The 21,616-nt window shown below is 42.9% G+C and overlaps 1 protein-coding gene across 1 annotated transcript; it reads right to left on the reverse strand.

Moving 5' to 3' along the window:
- Positions 1-1,383: 1,383 nt before the first annotated feature.
- On the reverse strand, positions 1,384-17,814 carry LOC311229283 (ATP synthase-coupling factor 6, mitochondrial-like). Its single transcript, XM_084315355.1, has 6 exons — positions 17,620-17,814; positions 17,405-17,477; positions 16,603-16,699; positions 7,013-7,076; positions 6,651-6,775; positions 1,384-1,850 (listed from the first exon to the last, which is right to left on the reverse strand). The coding sequence occupies exons 2-6, from the start codon at positions 17,447-17,449 to the stop codon at positions 1,819-1,821; spliced, it is 363 nt and encodes a 120-aa protein (XP_084171481.1). The 5' UTR covers positions 17,450-17,477; positions 17,620-17,814; the 3' UTR covers positions 1,384-1,818.
- Between the last annotated feature and the right edge of the window lie 3,802 nt (positions 17,815-21,616).

Below are 21,616 nucleotides of genomic sequence, written 5' to 3' on the forward strand. Positions count from 1 at the left end.
GCGCTGGGCTCGAACAGGCGAGCCCAGCGTCTCCGCATTGGTGGCGAGCGCCTTTCCCACTACGCCACGTAGCCGCCCTTATTACAGTCTATTTAAAAATTGCCATAGAACTGTCAGACACCAACGAGTTGATTTCCTGCCGTGTGAACTTTGTAATGAAACTCAAAGTATTAAGAGCAAAGTACTGCTCTGGGCTTTATTTATTGTGCCTACAAATTCATAAAACCTTAAGTAGACACTTATTGTTGTTCTGTAATTCAGAACTGAAATAGTTCTATAATGCACCTCAGAATGGGGGAAAAGGTGGAGTATATGAGAAAGCCCTACGGCTGACATAACAAAACATCTAAAATACTGTTTTGTTTTTTTATGTGTATCAGTGACACAGTACATATTATATATGCCAATATGAAAAACTATGATTTAATGTTCTATGCCTTATCTTGACTTTGTCTATTTTATGCCTAATTTTACATCTGCAACTCCCTCCCTGCAGAACTTCGCAACGCCCCAACTCTGGACTCATTCAAAAAGAAATCCTCAAAACCCACCTCTTCAACTTGGCCTTTAACCCCTGTTGGTGACAGGTACACACAATTCGGGTTGTTAGGGTCACGTCATTGATCACGTCATTCACAAATGGGTCACGTGGTGTCGTAGTAGTAAAGTCAGCTGTTCACCTGCGGGTTTCGGGAACAGTAACAATGAGGGGGTGAACGGGGAAGTCACACTTTGCTGACCGCACGTACGCTACACTATGATGAATCAAACCGTGACTCATTCTATTTTTTGATACTATATGAACTGTTTTTAACTACAATAAACTAACCAAACACAGTATCCTGGATCCGTGGTTATGTGGCGAGCGGCGCGTCTGGCAGGTACCATTATTTCCCCGTGTTAGTCTCTCGGTGACTGCAGAATGTTTGGATAGTCACCATACAACCCCTAATTTACCACTTTGTATGCCGTGTCTGTCCACTATGTTTGTTACTTTTGTTTGTTTTTCCCCCCTATGTAAAGCGACCTTGGGTCTTTTGAAAGGCGCTATATAAAACAGGCTGGTGTTGCAGGTGGACACATCTGCTCAAATCTTGTGGAAACAAAACCAGTTTTTCTGCCCTCAACAAAAATAGTTTCCAGGATGATACTGTACACACACAGTACTATACAGGTGTACCAAATGGGTTGCATAATCAGTTAATTCCAAGTTAACTATACAAATCCACAAGTAAATACATGTTTCTGAAGGTAAAATACCTAAATGATTTTTAGAGTTTAATATTTGGACGCGGGGGGGCACTTTTGAAACTGTGCAGCAATAACTGATGTTGATGTCCCACATTCAGTGAGAAATCCAGAGAGATGCAGGCAGAGACCAAATATGGACCAGAGTTTATTTCTCTTCACATTCAGCTCATTCCAGAATGATTCTATGCATAGAAAAGCATTATATCACAGCTCTAAGCTCAGCTTGTCCTCCAAAAAAAACGCACTTTACATTGTATTACATTGGCTTTGAGTCCCATAGAATATCTGTACTGAAATGGCTCTATTTTGAAATAAAAAAGTAATGGAAGGGATTCTGAACTGAATTGGTACAACAATTAGTATACCCATCTCAAACCACGCCCTCTTTTCTTGATCCGCCAATCGCTACCCTTGTTGGTTCCCTCGGATGGCTTCCCTCAGACAAAGGTTTGTGCAACGGTTGTGATTGGAGGATCAAGAAAAGTTGGCGGGGTTTGAGGTAGGTCAATTAGACTTCCACTTCATGGAACAGGAATAGGTGACAGAAAGGTGTAGAGGAGGTGCTGTTCACTTGGAGGCCACTTCATCCAACTTGGGTTCTGAATGAGAGATGGAAAGTAAAGTTGTTTACTGCGTCCATGTAATAACAGTACATAATCAAAACATGAACAAAGGTATTCTAGTTGTCATCTTATGCAATGTTGCTAAAGACCATCAACATTCTGGCACACATGACTTACCCTTGATGAGTTTTGTTTTCATGCACAATGTATTCAAGGTTTGTATCAATTACAGAGTTACAGGTTGAATCTGATTGTTAAAGTCAATTCAACCACAAAGGTACTACAAATCTGCACTGCTATAGATTAAAGCATAAAATCAGGCACAGGAGTGTGTTATACTCATTAGATCACGCCTAGGGGTGGTTGTTAGACCCCCCCTAGGCGTGGTCTAATGAGTATAACACACAACTTCAAGTGATTTAATGCTTTTATACAATGGCCCAATTCACCCAACCTTATTGCTATACAATAAACAGTAATTGAAGCATAATGGAGATTTATTCACAAAACCATCCACAGAGAAAGTAGATTCAATAGTAGATCAAATGGTCTGAAAAAAAAGGCAATATTATTTTTATTTTTTTTAAGTCTGCGATTTTTCTTTTGTTTCACAATGGGTCATGACAAACCAATTACATAATCAAACATATGTGTAACGAACTAACATATTCCAGTTGACTATCATTTTTGGAGGATTCGTTCAAAAGATATTCATACTTCCATTTGTCTATCTATGGCGGACTCATTCAAAAAAAATTAAAATAAAAATAAAAAGGTTATTCGGTGAGGGATCTGGGGTCACGTGGAGTGTGTTATACGATATAACAACGGCTAACTTGACTGTTTCAGCCAATCAGAATGAAGATATTTGCATGCCATTGTATAAAGATGTCTTTAACATCAAGTGACTAGCTTGCTGGTCAAGCCATTTATGTGAAACGGTTACAATTACCAACCAGCTAAATAACCTGAGGACAATTGATAATATTGGGTCTCATTCCCGAAATATTTTCAAAGATATATTCTGGAAGACTTATCTTGGAACCACTGAGACATAATCTATGATAAGTACACTCTGAGTCCTGAACGTGCTGGAGATATGTCTTAAGTGGCTGAAACGGTCGCAGAAATTATATGATCTGATATCTGCTTGGAGAATGGCATTCTGTCGTAAACTACAAAGCGCGTTCCCGTTCAGTTCATTTGCATACAAAACACCGCCTCCATAGCTCCTTATAAGGCAACTGGTGACGCAGCTGTGTGAAATGGAATGGTGGAAGTGCTTTGCGAGCCGCGTGATTACGAAACCTAGCGTCAGTCAGTGGCAATCAGAGAGCATCTCCGAGAAATGCGGCTAGGTTTCGTAATCACGCTTGCGCCCATCAAAACTAGATTAGATTAATGTATTGGCATCATATACAGCTCGCGGTACACACCTGCCGCAGCGCGCACACACAGACACACACGCGCGTGCAGTACTGTATATGAATGAATGAATGACATAATATATATAGCCTACAGCGGGCGTAATGAATGAACGCAGTATCATTATTATTCCATAATTAAGCCTATAGGCTACTGTTCATTCGTAGGCGCACACAAGACTTGTTATGGAATATTAATGCAGTCTATTTCCACCGATTAGCTTTAGTTCTTATTTATTTATCCACTGTCATTTCAGTGTTGGTGTATAGGCTATATAGTGTATTTCAATATAAGTTTAATTGATTAATGATATATTCGAAGGAATGCAGGTTTATAGCTATATCAACCCCCTCCAATGTACAGTAAATGACCAAGTATGGTTGTCAATATTCCAATGTACAGTTTTGCTTGTACAGTGTAAGTCTATCCCCCACCCACCCCTACCCAACCTCCTTCAACAGTTTCTACGTCAAATGTACTCTCTTTTCTGGACTCTTTTTGTATCACAAACAGTACTGTATTTGCAAATCTGGTATGTCATAAATGTATAGATGTAGCAGTACTGTCTATCTGTGTCATGTGTGTCATATATGTTATGATGAATTGAAAATGGGGGACCCTGATGTAAACAAGACAAAATTCTTTCTCTGGTCTGCATCCCCTTATGTAATTGAGCTGTACTGTACCCATTCTGCAATCTGTTAATAAAGTTTTCAATCAATCAATCAAACAAAGGTATGTCCCATTGTATACCAATCAATGGGATACATTGCATGTTGACCTGCATTCTTTCAAATGTATATAATTAATCATTAAAACAGATGTGTAACAAATAAGAAATACAAATTCCACAGAAGGCATTAAATTATTATTATTTTCAATCATTTCACAATAATTGCATAATTGTGTTTGAATATCGGAGTAATTATTTGTCCAAAATAGCTGGTTCAGATATGGTTAATCCAGCTGCCCTGTGATCAGATGAATCCATATTATTTATTTTTCTGACATCAAATTCGTAATTTCTTATCGTACAAATATTGTCATAGTTATTTTAATTATGATTAAGTAATTAATTCCAAGGAGGCCTGTAGCGTTGACGTGAAGGAATCACTATGAGAACACAGTCTGTCAAGTTATAATAACATTTTAAATTAGTCAATCAATCATGAGATTTGCTCGTGGGCTGAGAGCATATTTAAGTGTGCTCCTCAGCACTCTTAGATCTGCTCTCAAATAAGATCTCAGGAAAATTTGAGGACTCCCACTCCCAGCCCTAATATGTCTTAAATAGGCCGAAATCTGGCTAAGACGAAATATTTTGTCGTAACTTCGTTCGAGAATGAGACCCATTGTTCGCTGGCCATGCCTTGATGTGAATTATAGTTAATTTAATGTTAACAGCTCTAAATCATAGACATGTTTGTTTGGGAAAAGATGGGGAGGTGCAAACGGATTAGGTTAGGCAAAGACTCATGCTCCTTGGCAACAGCTGGACTTTTGGGTGGTGGCATCTAACAGCTATTAGAAAACAAAGGGGTAGCCTCACAACTACTCTTGATTTTTTTTTTTTTTTTTTTTTTACTACACTACAAGACCATTAAATGCAGACTTGTAATCCCTGCATTAAAACGGCATAATTTGAAAGTGTTGGCAATTTATTAAATGATCATTATCAAATATATTTTTACAGAGTACGAAGTCAAGAAGATTGAGAACAATAGACCTGGGCCCTATTCCCAGTACCTGGTTCAACTAAGTCGATCAAGAGTCCCATTATCCAGATTCAGTTAACCCGATGTTTGAAGCCGGGATTTTCCTGTTCCTGGAACGCTGATTCAGTCTCGTTAACTCGAGCCAGACTTGAGACTCTGGATAAGTGCGCGCGGCCGCTTCAGTTGAAAAGACAGCAGGTGTAGATCGCAGAAATCCTGATCTTCTAACGGCATTGATTGATTGATTGTTTTACAGATTGCAGGCGGCTCAATAGTCTTGCCGACAAGTTAAATGCATAATCTATAGGCTAATTTTAAATCCCTCATTACCCCAATCAATCAGATTATATTTCTTTAAACGTTCCTGCTGGCAGTAGGTTTATGCATTGAATAATCAAATGAGATCTTGCTAGCGAAAATAATTAGTTCAAATGTTTCAGAATAAGGATACGGCTCTCTTATCCATTGATTGATGTATGGTGGATTTTTTATTTATCTGTACTGCGGTGTGACGGTTTGTCCTTTTGACTTTCACGCAGACGACCGGGGTTCGAATCCTAGTCTTTTCCTTCTTTTTGCAATGTAGGAATAATTCAATTTGGTGCACGTTGAGAGCTATATAAAGAATGACATCCTCAATGCATGTAGATTTATAATATTTTAACTTAAAACTAGGCTACCTTTGCGTATAATCATTAATATTATATTCCAAAAAAATTATATTGGAATCGCGGGGTTTCGAACACCGGTCGCCCGGTTGCCAGGATTCAGCACTAGCCGCTGCGCCACTGTGCCAGACGTGATATACTCATTGTTTATGCATTAATGGACGAGAGACCTGTGTTTAGAATATTTTTCTTACCAAAAAATGAAGTTTTATCTCTTTATTCTCAAATGCATTAATGTGACGTCAACGGCTCATTCAATTTCTCAAACCCGTCAAACAGCGCATCTCATCAGACATTTTAATCCCAGTTACTTACAATATCACACAAAAACCACAATCCCCGCATAGACACTTCAATTTTATGCTTGAATGAAACACAATCCGGCGCTCCGTTAAGCAAATCTACAGCGGAGATTAATATATGAAACTAATCAGAGCCAAACGGCCGATAGGTTTCATTCATTAAAAATATCCCCGCGGGATTCACATTTGCAATGAGCCGTTATTAAAATAACCACATGCAGCGTGTATCGCGACTCCGAGCGCCGTATATGACGTGCATTATTTTATTTAGGACAAAGTAAATCTATAGGCTCAATATGATTTATTATCAGCATTTAGTTCTATTATTATACATTTCAAAAGCCCCCTCTAGGAAAACGAAGCACAGAAACGTAATTCAGAATGGTATAAATGGGATCTCTAGACTGTGAGAATCATTTCAGGAAACGAGCTGTCACTCCTTTGCGGGGGCGTGGCCATGGTTCATCCGGCTAACTGAACTTAACCCTGCTCCCGACCAGGCTCAAACTTTTTGATCTGTTGTCATGGTGATTTGGACAATCGCGCGTCGGGGAACAGAAAGGTCCGGCTTAAGTCAGGCTTGACCGAAAGTTATCCGGCTAACTCAGTTATCCAGGTACGGGGAACGGGGCCCAGGATGAGACAAATAGGCTCCAAGATCTCAAAAGAGCAACAACACTGCAGTAAACAACACTATTGAGGCCGGTCTCTAGAGCTACAACACACCTGTGAACTTGAAATCTGGGAAAGATTCAAGGTCTCCACCACCATACAGTCTCTGGAGCTTTGTCATCTCCTCTGCTAGGGCCTTCTCATATGCAGCACCTGCATCAACTAGACCACCAGCAGCCCTAGGGATTAGGGAAGAGAGAGACAACAGTAGGTGAAACGTTAGTGAGCTGAAAAGAGAACCTTGACATTACGGTAGGTGAAAAGGAGCAGTGATTGCATGACCAAAGATCCTAAAAGGTAAGACCTAGTTTACTTGTTGCCTAGATAAAACATGATGCAACATCCAGATTCCTCCTGTTTTTTATAGCATGACAAAACCAATATTATAATAAGACATTACACATCACGTCACTTACTGGCTCTGTGTGTTGTACTGGCGAATGGAATCCAAAAAGAGCTTTTGAATTGGGTCCAATTGAACTGCGAGTGAGGGAAGAAAAATAGGTCATTTTCTATTCAGATGAAAACCCAGCCGCTAGCATACGAGTTGTTGATATCGACTGTCCATTTGGCAAGAATAACAAAATAAAAACCAAAGAGTGTTTAACCGTTAACCCTTGTGCACAAAAACTATACCTGGGAGTGGTAGGCAACAGTAATAAAAAGGCAGCTACAGGGGTAAGAGAGGACGGAACATTATGGAATATCAGGTCAGGTCAAAAGTCACATATCATACTAGGCTACACGTTAGTGGAGCATAGCATCACTATGAAACATTTAGGTTATACAGGGTTCCTGCTGGTTTCAACAAGTTCAATTTAAGACCGATTTGAATAGAATTTAAGGTGCTATAGATAAAATGATTACGTAGTGTAATCATTAAAAGAATAATACATCCACAGAGCTTTTAGAAAGGTGCAGAATAATAAGTTATCTATAGCACCTTTAATACCTATTTCACAGCCATACTGGCAAGTTATTGCAACTTCCTAATCCGATGCATTTTTAGAGACTCATCAAAATCATATTTAAAAAGACCCCAGCAGGAACCCTGTCTACAGTGTGGATGGAAAAGTCTCATTACAATCCTGTACACAACCAGCAATGATTACCATAACTTTTACCCATAACAGTATAAACAGTAAACAAAACTCTCCCATTCATATCCACACACTGCAACCAGAGAGCAAACTCAAACTCACTGAGTGCATTCAGCACAAGGAGGGGGGAGGGGGTGGTAGAGGAAAGTTTACATTTATCGTCAACCAAAAAACGGCAAACAATTGGAACAGACGTGTAGGGGATAAATTACAAATTACTCGTATCGTGCGTCTCCCCAGGGTGAGTGTGAGAGGAACATGTGAGGAAGGAGAGGAGGTTTCAAATAAAAAAAACTCATTTCACAGCAATATCGCTTAGTAGCGCATGACAGGGCATCAGATGAGCCAAAGCAGTGACTTTACACCTTAACATTACACTTAACTTTACAGTGGCTTTGACATTATTACCCTTAAAATCATAGGGCATCGGATGAGCCAAAGCACAGTCTTTACACCTTAACATTACACTTAACTTTACAGTGGCTTTGACATTATTAACCTTAAATTCACAGTCTGAAACACAAAATTCATAACACACTTGAATAAAAATTATTTAAATTCATAACACACTTGGATAAAATTTGAAAAAACTAAATTGGGCAATGAGGGCAGGTTACAATATTTTACGACAGGGAATGAAACTGAGGAGCAGAAGTAACAGTAGTGACATGATGGAAGAATTGAAGAAAAAGAAAAACGAAAGAGACAGGAGGAAGAAAAGACAGAACTAGTTAAATATGGAGTGCAGTTAGAACGCAAGAAAGCATAAATGAGTGGGAAAAAAAGCAAGCATGACTCGATGCAAATAAAAAGTTCCCAAAAGATATGACAAGCAAAGCAGACCCATGTCAAGTGAAGATGCTGTGCAGATTGATGTAGTGGAGGACATGCACTACATGATCAAAGCAATGAGATGACAAGTTAAAACAATGAGTGCACTATTCCAAAAGGGACCCAAACCCAGAGGAGGAGGGGGGGGGGGGGGGGGTGGGGGGGGGTAGGGGTGCGTACGGCTTGCGTCTACATGGCTGCGATATGTAGAAGGGAGGTAGTTGTGCAAGGAATAAATTGCAAATTTAAAAGCAGACTAGCAAAATTAAGCTTTTGCGACATCAAGGTATCATTACATTTTATCCTTAGACCTTATCAAAGAACTCATATTCAATGGGTAAGACTGCTGGTAGACTGCTGGGTCCACAGAGGAAAGAAGGGTTTAAGGGGGAGGTGAAGTGTGTACCCTCAGATGCCTCAGCAGGGACCTCTGCCTGAAGCTCCTCTCCTGCAGCCTCAGCCAGCACTGGGGCGGGGTCTACCAGCTCTTCAGCGCTGTCCACAGGGGCCGCGACCTCAGCCACTACCTCAGCAGCTGCTTCAGCTTCAGCCGCTACTGGGGCGGGGTCTACCAGCTCTTCAGTGCTCTCTACGGGGGCAGCAGCTTCTACAGCAGGGGCAGCCTCAACTACAGGAGCAGCTTCTTCAGCTACAGGGGCAGCTTCTTCAACTGCAGCTGCTTCAACTGCAGGGGCAGCTTCTTCGACTACAGGGGCAGCCTCAACTGCAGGGGCAGCTTCTTCGACTACAGCCTCTTCTGCTACAGGGGCAGCCTCAACTGCAGGGGCAGCTTCTTCGACTACAGCCTCTTCTGCTACAGGGGCAGCCTCAACTGCAGGGGCAGCTTCTTCGACTACAGCCTCTTCTGCTACAGGGGCAGCCTCAACTGCAGGGGCAGCTTCTTCGACTACAGGGGCAGCCTCAACTGCAGGGGCAGCTTCTTCAGCTACAGGGGCAGCTTCTTCAGCTACAGGGGCAGCCTCAACTGCAGGGGCAGCTTCTTCAGCTACAGGGGCAGCTTCTTCAGCTACAGGGGCAGCCTCAACTGCAGGGGCAGCTTCTTCAGCTACAGGGGCAGCCTCAACTGCAGGGGCAGCTTCTTCAGCTACAGGGGCAGCCTCAACTGCAGGGGCAGCTTCTTCAACTACAGCCTCTTCTGCTGCAGGGGCAGCCTCAACTACAGGGGCAGCTGCTTCAACTGCAGGAGCAGCTTCAGTTACCGCTTCGACAACGGGAGCAGCCTCGGCTACCGCTTCGACAACGGGAGCAGCCTCGGCTACCGCTTCGACAACGGGAGCAGCCTCGGCTACCGCCTCGGCTACCGCTTCGACAACGGGAGCAGCCTCGGCTACCGCTTCGACAACGGGAGCAGCTTCGGCTACCGCTTCGACAACGGGAGCAGCCTCAGCTACCGCTTCGACAACGGGAGCAGCCTCAGCTACCGCTTCGACAATGGGAGCAGCTTCGGCTACCGCTTCGACAACGGGAGCAGCCTCGGCTACCGCTTCGACAATGGGAGCAGCTTCGGCTACCGCTTCGACAATGGGAGCAGCTTCGGCTACCGCTGCAACAACGGGTTTAGCTGCAGCCTCCGCTGCTGCAGCAACTGCTGCTGGAGAAACGTCCTTCTTGGGGAAATCCACATATGTTCTGTGCTGGACAAGTTTCTCTATGTCGAAGTATGTTTTGGCTTTGGGTTTGTCTAGGACGGAGGAAGAGGGTAAGCAGACGAGATGAATTAATTTGTCTTTCAGCATCATATGCTTGGACGATCAAAGCCCAAAATACCACCTAAAGTTTGGTTATGGAGGACATACCTTGGTATGCGCAGTGTAAAAAAATAAATACAAAATGAATTATACAAATTGTGCAATGGTTTCTTGAACCATATTTGGAAGTTATAAGCCACCCTTAAAAATGATATCTCAAATACATTATAGCAAAGTGCCATGTTTATATAAAAAGGGACACAGGGTTGTCCTTAATCAAATATGAGTACATTATAACTTTACATAAAAAGGGCTTGGTAAATGAATATTAGTGCCAGTTTATAAATAAAACAGGGCACTCAGGTTTCCTAAACCACATACCTGAAGTCACCTAAAGAACTTGTACAAGTACATATAGGCTGCGAGGAGTACAGTCCTGCTTTAGAGACTCACAACAACAAGTAAATAATTTCAGACCTGTGGGCCTGTGGGGGAGAAAGTTATTATTCATAGGGCTGCCCCGAACACCATTTTTGGGCTTCAAAGCTTCAGGAGTAATTAATCAAAGCTTCGTTCTACCTGTGGGCAAAGTTTCAAAGCGGCGGGTAACAGAGGAGCGGTAGAGAGGGTTTCTGAAAGTTGTCATGACTACAGGTTTATACCTGAGAAGAATGGATTTTCAGAAGGAAGGTTTCATTATTATTAATTTCTATATATTTTTATGTTGATATTTTGGAGTGGTAAAAGAAAAAAAACAAAGGTCCCCACTCAAAAAAGTTTATTAATAAAAAAAGCATTCAAATAGTTGATTACCACAGTATTGTTTGAAGCTTTGAGGCATTCGGGTCAGCCCCAATTAGTTAATCCATTATTGCATTGTTGACGACACCTGTGGAAGGAAAGATCTCTATTAACACATTGGACGCCAAAAACGAGTATACTCGTTATTGGCCGCCATGCGTTGTGTGCCAGAAACGAGTCAACTCGTTTTTGGGATCAATATTTCATTTTTTCGCCATGGCATTCATAATTCATCCAGCCTCCCTCCGGGACTGCAGCTGGACCCTGTCTGATATTGCAACGCCTCAATACCGCTGTCTGGTGGATGTCGGGCGAGTTACACTCCAAGCAAAACCGGAAGTGGCGCTCGGTGCATCGAGGAAATTCCTCCGGCAGTAATATCTTGTAGCGTGGATCTAGATACACACTTGAGTGCATTGGGATCGCTTTTGAAACGCAATAATCAATAGGATTTCGGCATTTATTGCATCATACAAAACGGGAAATGGATCTAGCAGATCGACGTCAAATAATTGGAATATTTTTCCTCTAGTCTCATCTGCGAATGGTAAGAGGAAACTAACGTTATTTTCAGCCCGATTGTTTATTCATTTCACGGCAATCCATCTGATCAACGTATCAACCCATAGTAAAAAAAAAAAAAAAAAAAAAAAAAAGACGCTACTGACAATCAAGGAATTATAAACGACCCCCCCCCCCCTTTCCTTCACGCATGATGAAGCATAATGTATACCGATCATATACATCTGCATTTTTTAATATAGCGTGTATAGGAAAGAAACGCCAATCGATAATCTATCATATGCGTCAGGGCCTATAACTCACATTTTAGGAATTACTGCAGAAAACCTTAAAAACACTTATATTCACGACGGTATTAACACGACAATGTATGAATGAAAAAATATAACGTTCCCACATCCGGAACGATAGATACCCGATGTTGAATGGGCCATAGTAATGTCGATATAGCTATAATATTTAAAAAGTTATAGCCCTGCAAAGAAGGTAAACATCTCCATAGGGTTACAGCACTGGCAGACTGGGCCCAAGGATGGGTACAATGCATGGCGGACAATGTGTTAACAAGCTTAGCTGGTCAAATTGTGGTACAAGCATAGGACTATTAAAGGATTTTCATTAGACCTGCAAGTGGTTACGATTAATTAAAATGATGATTGTGTTTACTACACTAAACTGAGTTTATTGAGACTCTTCAATAACTTCAAGTAAGATCTGGACTCTTTGCCATTTCTGTTTATTATATATCCATGCCTTCCATCTTTGATAAGCTTACATAGGCATTTTCATTTTTCAATGTGATTCAATACTACTCTTGTAGAGGCTCTAGAAACAAAAGATTTGTAATCTAAAAAAAAACAAAAAAAAACATCCCGATTCCCAGGTGTTGCTAGAGCAAATTTATCATCTCAAACCGCTCAGTTTCCTCTTCTCGAGTTAGGCTGTTAGTGAGCTCCAGACTGCCTTTCAACAGCTGCAGGCCTCCTTGTCTGGACTATAGTTGGTTCCCAGTGCCAAGAAAACCAAACGCATGATTATTTCCAGAATGTTGGTATTCATACTTTAGGAGGAGACTCAATTGAAAGAGTATCATCCTACAGGTACGTGGGTATTTGGGTGGATGACAGGGTTTCTTTTAGAGTGCATATTGAGAACCTAGTGAAGACACTGAAGGTTAGGCTGGGTTTATATGATTAAATATTAATTAAATAAATAGGGCCTGCCTAAATGTATCAGTTATGAAAACAACTGCAGAGGCTACATGCATACTGAATACAGTGAAAGGTTTGGGTAGGTGGTATAATGAGAAGTTGAATGACAGTGAAGAGAGCAGCGGTTCTCAAACTACAGGTCGCGACCCAAAGTGGGGTTGTGGGTAGGCGACAGTGGCGCATTGGCAAGTAAAAAAATATATATATTTATGTTCTGGCAACATATTTTGGCTAAATATGCCTAGTTTTATAAATATGTATTGATAATAGTGCTGTAATAAAAATGTCTAATAAATATGCATGATCAAGTTCAATGTGTGCTTTTATTTTGATATTCCTTAATTCCATGTTGAAATTATGCGATACATTAAGTGTGGGGTCGCCAAAAAAACATCCTAAATAAACTGTACAACTGTACAAGCAAAACTGTACATTGGAATATTGACAAAACCATACTTCGTCATTTACTGTACATTGGAGGGGGTTGGGTTGGGACATTTACAGGGGCCAGTTTCGAATTCCAGTCTCCCGTAGGTGTTCTTTGAGAGTGGTTTTGAAAGTGGGTACTGGGTAGTGATTCACATTCCTTTACAGCTTTGGGTAGGGCGTTCCACATTGATGTGGCATAATTTCTAAACGTGTTCCGTCACGGTGACCAATTGCAGCCACTCTTATTGTCTGGGACCAAATACGGCCACGCCCCACTCCCAGCAAAAAGTGGGAATCTCTAGAATGGGTTTGGGGCGGCGCTGTATACGGAAGTAGCTCTCAAGGTGACGATTAGACAACACTTTTTTGTTGTCAGTAGATGGCAGCATTGGTTTAAAATTAAAGGCTGAAAATGTTGAGAACTACAACACTGCATTTCCCAAGAGCGTTAGCACAGGTCGCAGGTCACTGGGATGGGTCTATATTCTCCGACGTGATCTGAACAGCGTTAAACTATTACTGCAACCTCGGTATAGCAACCGCGAATGGCCAACTAATTATCTTAACAAAAGTGCGCTGGTAGCATTACATATGTTGTCTAAAGGGGGACATATGGTACAATTTAAGATTCTAATGATAATCGGCATATAAAGGACAAGATAAAGCATCGTTAATTTGTAAGAAACCTCAATGAAAACGGCGCAGGGTGCTATTGTTATGAAAATGTGATAGAATCCTATAAAAATGTGGACGCACTTGGCCTACGTTCCGTTAGTCCCTTGTTTGAGCCGAATCTGGGTTTAACATGATTTGTGGAGCTCCCTCTGGTGTTGTGATCGTGGTATTCACTGACCTTTGGGAAGTATTTTGACATGTACCTTGGTCGTGTAGTGTATCTTGTAGACCAGGCCCATTGCAAATTGCTGTACTGGTGGGTTCTAGGAGTAAGGTCAAGCAGTAGTCACAACGTTGGGTTGTGGTGGCCATTATGGGCCATGTGGTAGAGTATGTAACATCGGCATTGTCAATACCTGGAGCTCATGTCAAAGAGGCACGGGTCTGTTGAAATAGGCGATGCTGTTTGGGGGCTGTTATGAGCCATGTAGGCCTGCCACGATAACACATTTTGCTGGGCGATTAATTGCCCCCGAAAATATCGCGATAAGCGATATTATTGCGACCGGTTAGAGAAATTTTTTGCGAAATTTATTTCCCAAAACTTTTATTTTGAAGCCCACCGCTCCGTCTTTTCCGGTGTTTAAGACTTTTATTTTGAAGCCCACCGACCGGACCGGAAGTATTGTTGTGATTATCCTAGCCGACAACTTGTCTCGTCCGGTTGTGTTTTTTAGTTTTAACGTTAGATGCAGCTACTACAGGCAATCAACGAGGAGGAAGCGTCAAAGCAGTATATAATAGAATAGCTGTGGTGCGTAGGCACTGCAGCACAACTCGAAAACGACCTGTTATAATAAATTAATTCATGTTTAACTTGTCCCCGTCTCCAGTCCTTTGACTAGCCCCACCCGTTCATTGTAAACAATGATGCATGTAATTGTATTAACGTTATTCTGTGTTATTCTAACGTTACACTACAAATAACGCTACTTGGTTTAAAAGGAGCAACACTATTGAGAAATGTAGTTAAGCTATATGTGGCGTTGCTACTGCTAGTGATGGCGAGATGAAGCTTCATGAAGCATTGAGGCTTTCCATCCAATAGTACCACACATGTGTTGAAGCTTCATGGTGTATTTGCTCTACTGTGCCATCAAGTGGACAATAAATGTAGAACAGGCAGAGTGATGATGATGCCAATAAACAAATAATAATGTGTCTGTTTTTCTAACAGAATGATGGCAGGGACAGAGGAGAAAGTGCTTGTGTTACTACAACATTCTATAATTTAATATAGTGTGTTTTTCTAACAGAATGATGGCAGGGACAAGTGCTTGCTTCATTCATTTTTATTCAGAAAAAGCAACTCAAAATCGACATGCCATCCTGCATTTGGATCATACAGATGTGATCAGATTAGGCACAGCAAGTTAGACATTACAGGAAGTTTATATGTAACGGAGATGATATCATATGGTCACCTTTTTTGCGTTGTGTTTAACTTTCTTCGATGCCCCGAGGGAGTTTAGAACCCGGGTCTGCCGTGACACGGGCGACAGGTGACAGCACAGACCGCTACACCAAGGTGAATTCACTCTTCATGACGTGTAAAGTGTGTCTTTTTAAGTGGAGTGAGTTTAACTCGCAGTACCGCTACTCGCCAGTCACTTCACAACACTTGAAGTCCATCGTCGTGACTGACAGTGCCTCGCGCTACCATCTGTTATATATATGTTGGGATTATTAGGATACACATTTATTTGTCTTTCCCAGTACTCCACGGGATTCTCCAACGCAAAGAAACTCGTAATGAATTCCTATGTCGACACTTGTGTTGCGGGGATGTTCCCGGGGAACATAGGGATGATCCCGTGTTGGAGACGCGTTGCGCACCAACCCCGAAGCCATTTCCTGAATCAGTGACGCGGAGTGAGGCTTCGGGGGCGGTACCCCCCGGAGTGGGGCTTCGGGGGCGGTACCCCCCGGAGTGGGGCTTCGGGGGCGGTACCCCCCGGACCGAGGCTTCGGACGTCATCACTACGTCACCTGATACGCGCCTCGATACAGGCTCCACTTAAAAAAAGCTGGATTGCTCGACACAAGCTCCGAAGCCTCGCTTCAAACGTCACATCACTAGCTACTGCCCCACGGAGCTCCCGTGCTGTGCTCTGTAGTAACGCCAGCGGCCCCCCACACGGAGAGAGACTGAGAAGGGGCACTGGTTCCGCCTCATTAAAACAAACGCGCAAATAGCAATTAATCGCGCCCGTCAAAATCATTGCATTCATTTTAATTATCGCGGCAATTAATCGATTTATTGCTTATCGCGGCAGGCCTAGAGCCATGTAATACATTCAGAGTGTGTAGTTCCATAGGATATGGTAAGTATTTATTTTATAGGCATGCTTCTTTTGGCAATGGGATTGTGTTTCTTCATTGAGCGCTTATCCTCATCATTAGGGCAAGTATCTTGTTTTATTATAAATTCCTTCTTCATAACTTTTGTAATTCATTGCCTTCACCATTTCATTGAAAAAAAAATTATTTGCAGGTGCTCCAAATATGTTGTAGAATAGTATGATTAAGTGCAAACGGGTGAATTATTTGCCTCTGCAAAATAACTTATCAAAAGAAATGACAAATCTTTTACACAATGCCCTTTGAATTTTATTCCACAGCCAGATCAGATGGCGCTTGTACCACAATTTTTTGCATGTTCCATTTTATTCCAAACATTTGTCAATAAGTTTCATGATATTAAATTAGGGACCTTTCAAAAGGCTACCTGAGTTCTTGGACTTCTTGGATCCCCCAGACTTGGAGCTCAGGGCAGCAGCTGCAGGTGCTCTCCTCAGAGTACTCCAACTCTCCGCCTGTATACACTGGAGGACACACACACGTTGTATTTGTTACTACTGGTTCACTACATTTGTGAAGACAATGTCCTTGTGGAGGACACTGTGTGACATTGATCCCCTGGCCAGACCCACCATGACGGGCAAGAATGCCCTTATAAGTAGGCGTTTTGTCATTGAACTTGAGACACGAACTCACAAACACGAACGTTAATCTGAGACCTATGACAATGTATAGACTAACCTGTTATACACGACCTGATATACAGTCAAGTTCTTTTTATCGATACTGAAAAAGATATACATTCAAAAAAAAAAACTCAGCAGAGTAACTTAGGCCACATGTGCCTCATCTAGCCTGTGTTAGTGGGCCTGTCTTGTTAGCCAAGCCTGCTGCAAGAGAAAGTTGGCCAATAGCTAGAGAAAGTAACGTGCATCAAGGAGAAGTTGGTCCCCTATATTCCCGTTCTACTGAAAGACAAATGGATTTAACACAATAAAATGGCACGACTGCCAATAGAATATCGATGTATAGCTTTTCATTGACGCCAGTTAGCATGATGCTAGCCAAGAAGAGGCTGCGACCTGTGTGAAAATGTCACATCCGTAAGATTCCACGTACATTTTACAAACTCGAAATCGCGTGTGCCAGTTATCGATCGAATTGATACGACAGTTACTTCCCATAAAAGCATTAGAAATCAACGTGACGTGCGTTTGACATTTCGTTACCTTGAGAGAGCCCAGTCGTCCTATCCTCAGCAGGGAGGCCGCCATGTTGCTGTGCAGTGAGCTGGCTAGCTGCCTGCATGTCAACAATACAACACACATTTGATATAGTTGATACAATATCGGCATTATTTATTATACACACATGGCGATAATATCATACAAGAAGAACATGTTTCAATAGGGGAAAGAAAAAACGTACAATAAAAATGTACAACCTTGTCAGTGAAATGCAGTAGTCCCCAGTGGCGAAGCCTGTATCCACACAGGTTGGTCAAAAGTGGATCAAACCCGATTTCTATCGACAGATTAATAACTACTCTATGTCATAAGGAAGCTGCACCTGCTTCTCTGCTGGTGGTCAGAGTTGCAGAGCCCTGTGCACTATAGTGATATATATGTAACAGGTCACCACACACTTAGGACAGGCACGCCCCCTTCCAAGAGCATGCATGCTGCATACATAACATAAGTATGTACTTCTCCACTCATGTACAACATGCAATGCACCTTCCAAGTGTTTATCTCAAGGCTATTATTATGGCATGATATTTCATTACTTGATGACAAAGACACATATTCTATTATGTTTATATTTGATGTATTATTATATCATATTCGAACTACTTCATACAGTATTGTTTAGAACAGAACAATAACGCCATATACGTCTGAAACCATTCCCCCCACATATCTGTCAAATTAAGATTGGTTTGTGCATTGTGTGTACATTGTGTACTTTGAGGAATAATGACGTAGATTGTCTGCGACAGAATATAGAGAGGTGCGCCACGCGTGATTTTTCCCCGTAGCCTATGTTTGCGAAGACGCTCTCTGATTGGCTAGCCGCGTACAGCGAAGACACTCTCTGATTGGTTTAGCTCCGAAGGGTCTTTTCCGCCTAACCCTTTGATTGATTGATTGATTGAAAACTTTATTAACAGATTGCAGAATGGGTACAATATACAGTACAGTCAGCTCAATACACACAATTGTTAAGGGGATGCAGACCAGAGACAACCTAGTTGGGTCAAGAACCAACATTCTGTGACCATTCTCTGGCTAAGATGTTTTGATGATTGATTTGACTTCTATGGACCTTTTATAAAATATTTAGCCCCCGTGTCCCTCCGAAAAATCCCGGCATTTTTGTTAGATGGCCGAATCCAAAATACCTGCTGACACCATCTTGAAAAATTTACTTTTGATCCAGAGCACCTAGAATCATGTATGAATACACTTTTTTGTGTAAGTCAACCATGACGATTCCAATTCTGACATCAGTTTGACTCTATGACATCAATTTGACCCAGAAATCCAAGATGGTCACCATATAGTAGAGCGAAAATGTAACTTTTAATGTCAAAACCAATTTTACCATGGTTGGTACTGCTGTACTTTAAACAAACTACCTTCATAAGGATCTCAGCAAAATAATTGATGAATGTACAGTATGATAAGATAACTAATTATACTTCAAAATACGCTCTCTTAAATAGCTGTAACTTGAACAGATTAACAATGAAACTTTTTTTCTTTCTTTTTTTTTTAAACTTTATAGCATTTTCAGCTTTTTCTGGCCACGCAGGACCGATAGAGGGAGAGAGGGAGAACGGGAGGAGAGGTAGGGAAGACATGCAGCAAATGGTCGCCGGGACTGGGAAACGAACCCGGGACGACCGCTTCGCGACTCAGCATGCTATGTGGTGTGCTACTGGAGCGCCCCAACAATGAAACCACTTTAAACATGTCATGATCAGTCCGAATCAGAGCATTCTGCCTCACTAGATTCTGAATCATCAGATTCCAATGAATCACCCCTCCTCCTCCATACATCATCATCTCCCTTCTCATCATCATCCTCCTCACTCTCCTCTTCCTCACTTTCTTCAGCTGGCCCTGGTGCAGGTAGATGTATTGGGAGAGCAGGTCGTGTGTGGCGGACAGGGCGACAGCGACCACCCACCAGCTCCCAGCCATGTCCGAGTGGCGAAGGGTGTCGCTTCAGGGAGGGGTGGCGCACTAGATATGCCAAGTAGTTGGCACGGAGGCAGTGTTGGCGTAGGCTATCTGCATCTGGAGGGAGATGGATGAATGATTTGTTCTTCATTCTTTTCCACTTTGTGGCACGGGCCTCAGCCATGGTACTACTCTTCTTGTCGCCATAAATAACATGTCGTGTGAACTCAAACAGCTCCTCTAGCACCTCCTCCTCAAGGTCAAGGCTATCTCCACACCACGAGAGCAACCGTCGTGCCATAGGGCTCTTTGCCACCTTGTCATACACCGACGACTTACCCTTGTCATAGAAGCCTGAATTGGCATCACAGCCTGTAATGCAGTGTAGCTGCACAATACAATCTGCCATCTCCTCAGTAACCAGACGTGTTCTGCTTTCTCTTGATGCAGAGCATACCGGGCAGCTGTTGAGAGATGCCATGACATAGGCATCGGTGTCGGCTGCATCAATGACCACAGGGCCACTGTAGCCTGACTCACGTAGAACTGTGTAAGCAGAGAAGAGGATGGTGTCAGCCTCAGACTGGTCAAAGCTATAGTTCTGCATTGGTTGCTGGGTTGACAAGTTGGTGCAGTGGGAGCCAACAGAGTAGACAATCTCTGTATCTACACCCTGTGCAACAAGGTCAGTCAGATAGCTGCATATTACTTTTTGTAGCCGCTCCTTGTTGCTGACGCTACACAGCAGTGTTTTGAACTCTCTGGCAGAGGGGAAGGGGTCGCCCAGCTTCATGTAGGTGTTGGGGACATGTACCTTACCTTGTACCCGCAGATCTCGCTCATCATCTTTAGTTGAGTATGCTGCGTCGTACGGGTCATTTACACAGAAAATACGGTCAGCATCACCATGGCGGGCAAGGATGATGGATGATACCTTGTGGACATAGTCCAACCACTTGTATGGGGTGCCATCTTGTGTCTGCCGATCTTCTGCTGATGGGGTTGCCATCCTCCAGATCATGCCCATGTCGACAAGAGCGGTGTAGGGTTCTTGCAGATATACAGATTGGAGAGAGAGCTTCTGAATGAGCTTGCTCTTCTGTGTCTTCCTATATGTGCCATTGGAGTTGAATAAGGCCACACATTCCTCGACAACACAATGTTCCAGCAACTCTGAGAGATTCACAAGTTGACTGACTTCAACCAGTCACTGCCTTGAGAGCACTCCGCTCCATCTCAGCAGCTCTTGCTTTGAGTTCCTCCCCGGGCTTCTCCATGCAGGGCTGCTTGGCAAATGTCAAGCGTTTGCTCAGAGGGACAGGTGCATGGAGGGAGGTTTTCTTACTGAACACTCTGTCTTTCAAGAAGCTGGTCAACTTCTCCTCTCCCACAGCATAGGCTGAGTTGAAGTCCGCGATGAGTTCATCAGAGGCAGGCATGGCTGACTGTAGGGTGCGGAGGGTGGGTGAGGCTGGATCAAATGGGAAGGAATCAAACTCATGCATGCATGCGACCAGGTCCTGCACGCGCTGCTCATCTTCTCTCATCCTTTTCGGACCACATTCTATGTGCTTCCTCTTGGCTTTTTTGTGTGTGGCCAGGGCATTGTGAGCCACCCGGATCTTGGCCAAATTGTTCACATTTCTGGAGTGCACCAGCAGCTGCTTCTCATTCTGGAGGATGGAGAGCCAGCCAGACTTCATTTTGCTGCCCTTGTTCATTGTACACTCGATCCACATGTCCCAGGCCATGTTGGAGTAGGGGTTGCCTGTGATGGACTGAGTGAAGTCAGTACGAAGGAAGGCGACCTGATCAGCAGGGAGAGCTGTCAGCATTGCCCAGAAGTCAGGCAGCCACCTTCCATACCTATTGTTGTCGTACACTACCATCCATGGCAGCATGGCACGCAGAGAGCTGACATACTCATCCAAGTTGCAGATATGTACTGCATGCACATTCTGCTTGAGTGCATCCATCATAGACAGGAAGTCCCTCCAGTAGTCCGCCATGTCACTGGCCTCCACCTGGGTGAATAAATTGGTGATGAGGCTCTCGAGGTCAGTATCATCCTCCAGTGCCGCATGTGCAGCTGCACAGGGTTCTTGGGAGAGACTCATATCTCTCAGAATCTCAAGGTTCTCCCTTGTCTCATCAGCCAGGTTGGGCATGAGCCTCCCCTTTACCAGCTGACTCATGAGTGCCTCATAGATGAGCCTCAAGCAACGCAGCCCCCTCTTGTAATGCTTGCCTTTCAGT

The sequence above is a fragment of the Notolepis coatsorum genome, assembly GCF_963971535.1.
Source record: "Notolepis coatsorum genome assembly, chromosome: 5".
Lineage (NCBI taxonomy): Eukaryota > Metazoa > Chordata > Actinopteri > Aulopiformes > Paralepididae > Notolepis > Notolepis coatsorum.

Bases quoted from the DNA above. Each gene is read 5' to 3' on its own strand.
- LOC311229283 (XM_084315355.1), bottom strand. From the start codon at position 17,449: ATGGCGGCCTCCCTGCTGAGGATAGGACGACTGGGCTCTCTCAAG. The intron at 6,776-7,012 runs GTAAGTGACGTG...CCTAATCCCTAG, and splicing joins CAGTACAACACACAGAGCCA to GGCTGCTGGTGGTCTAGTTG. The intron at 1,851-6,650 runs GTGTGTTGTAGC...TCTCTCATTCAG, and splicing joins CCCAGATTTCAAGTTCACAG to AACCCAAGTTGGATGAAGTG.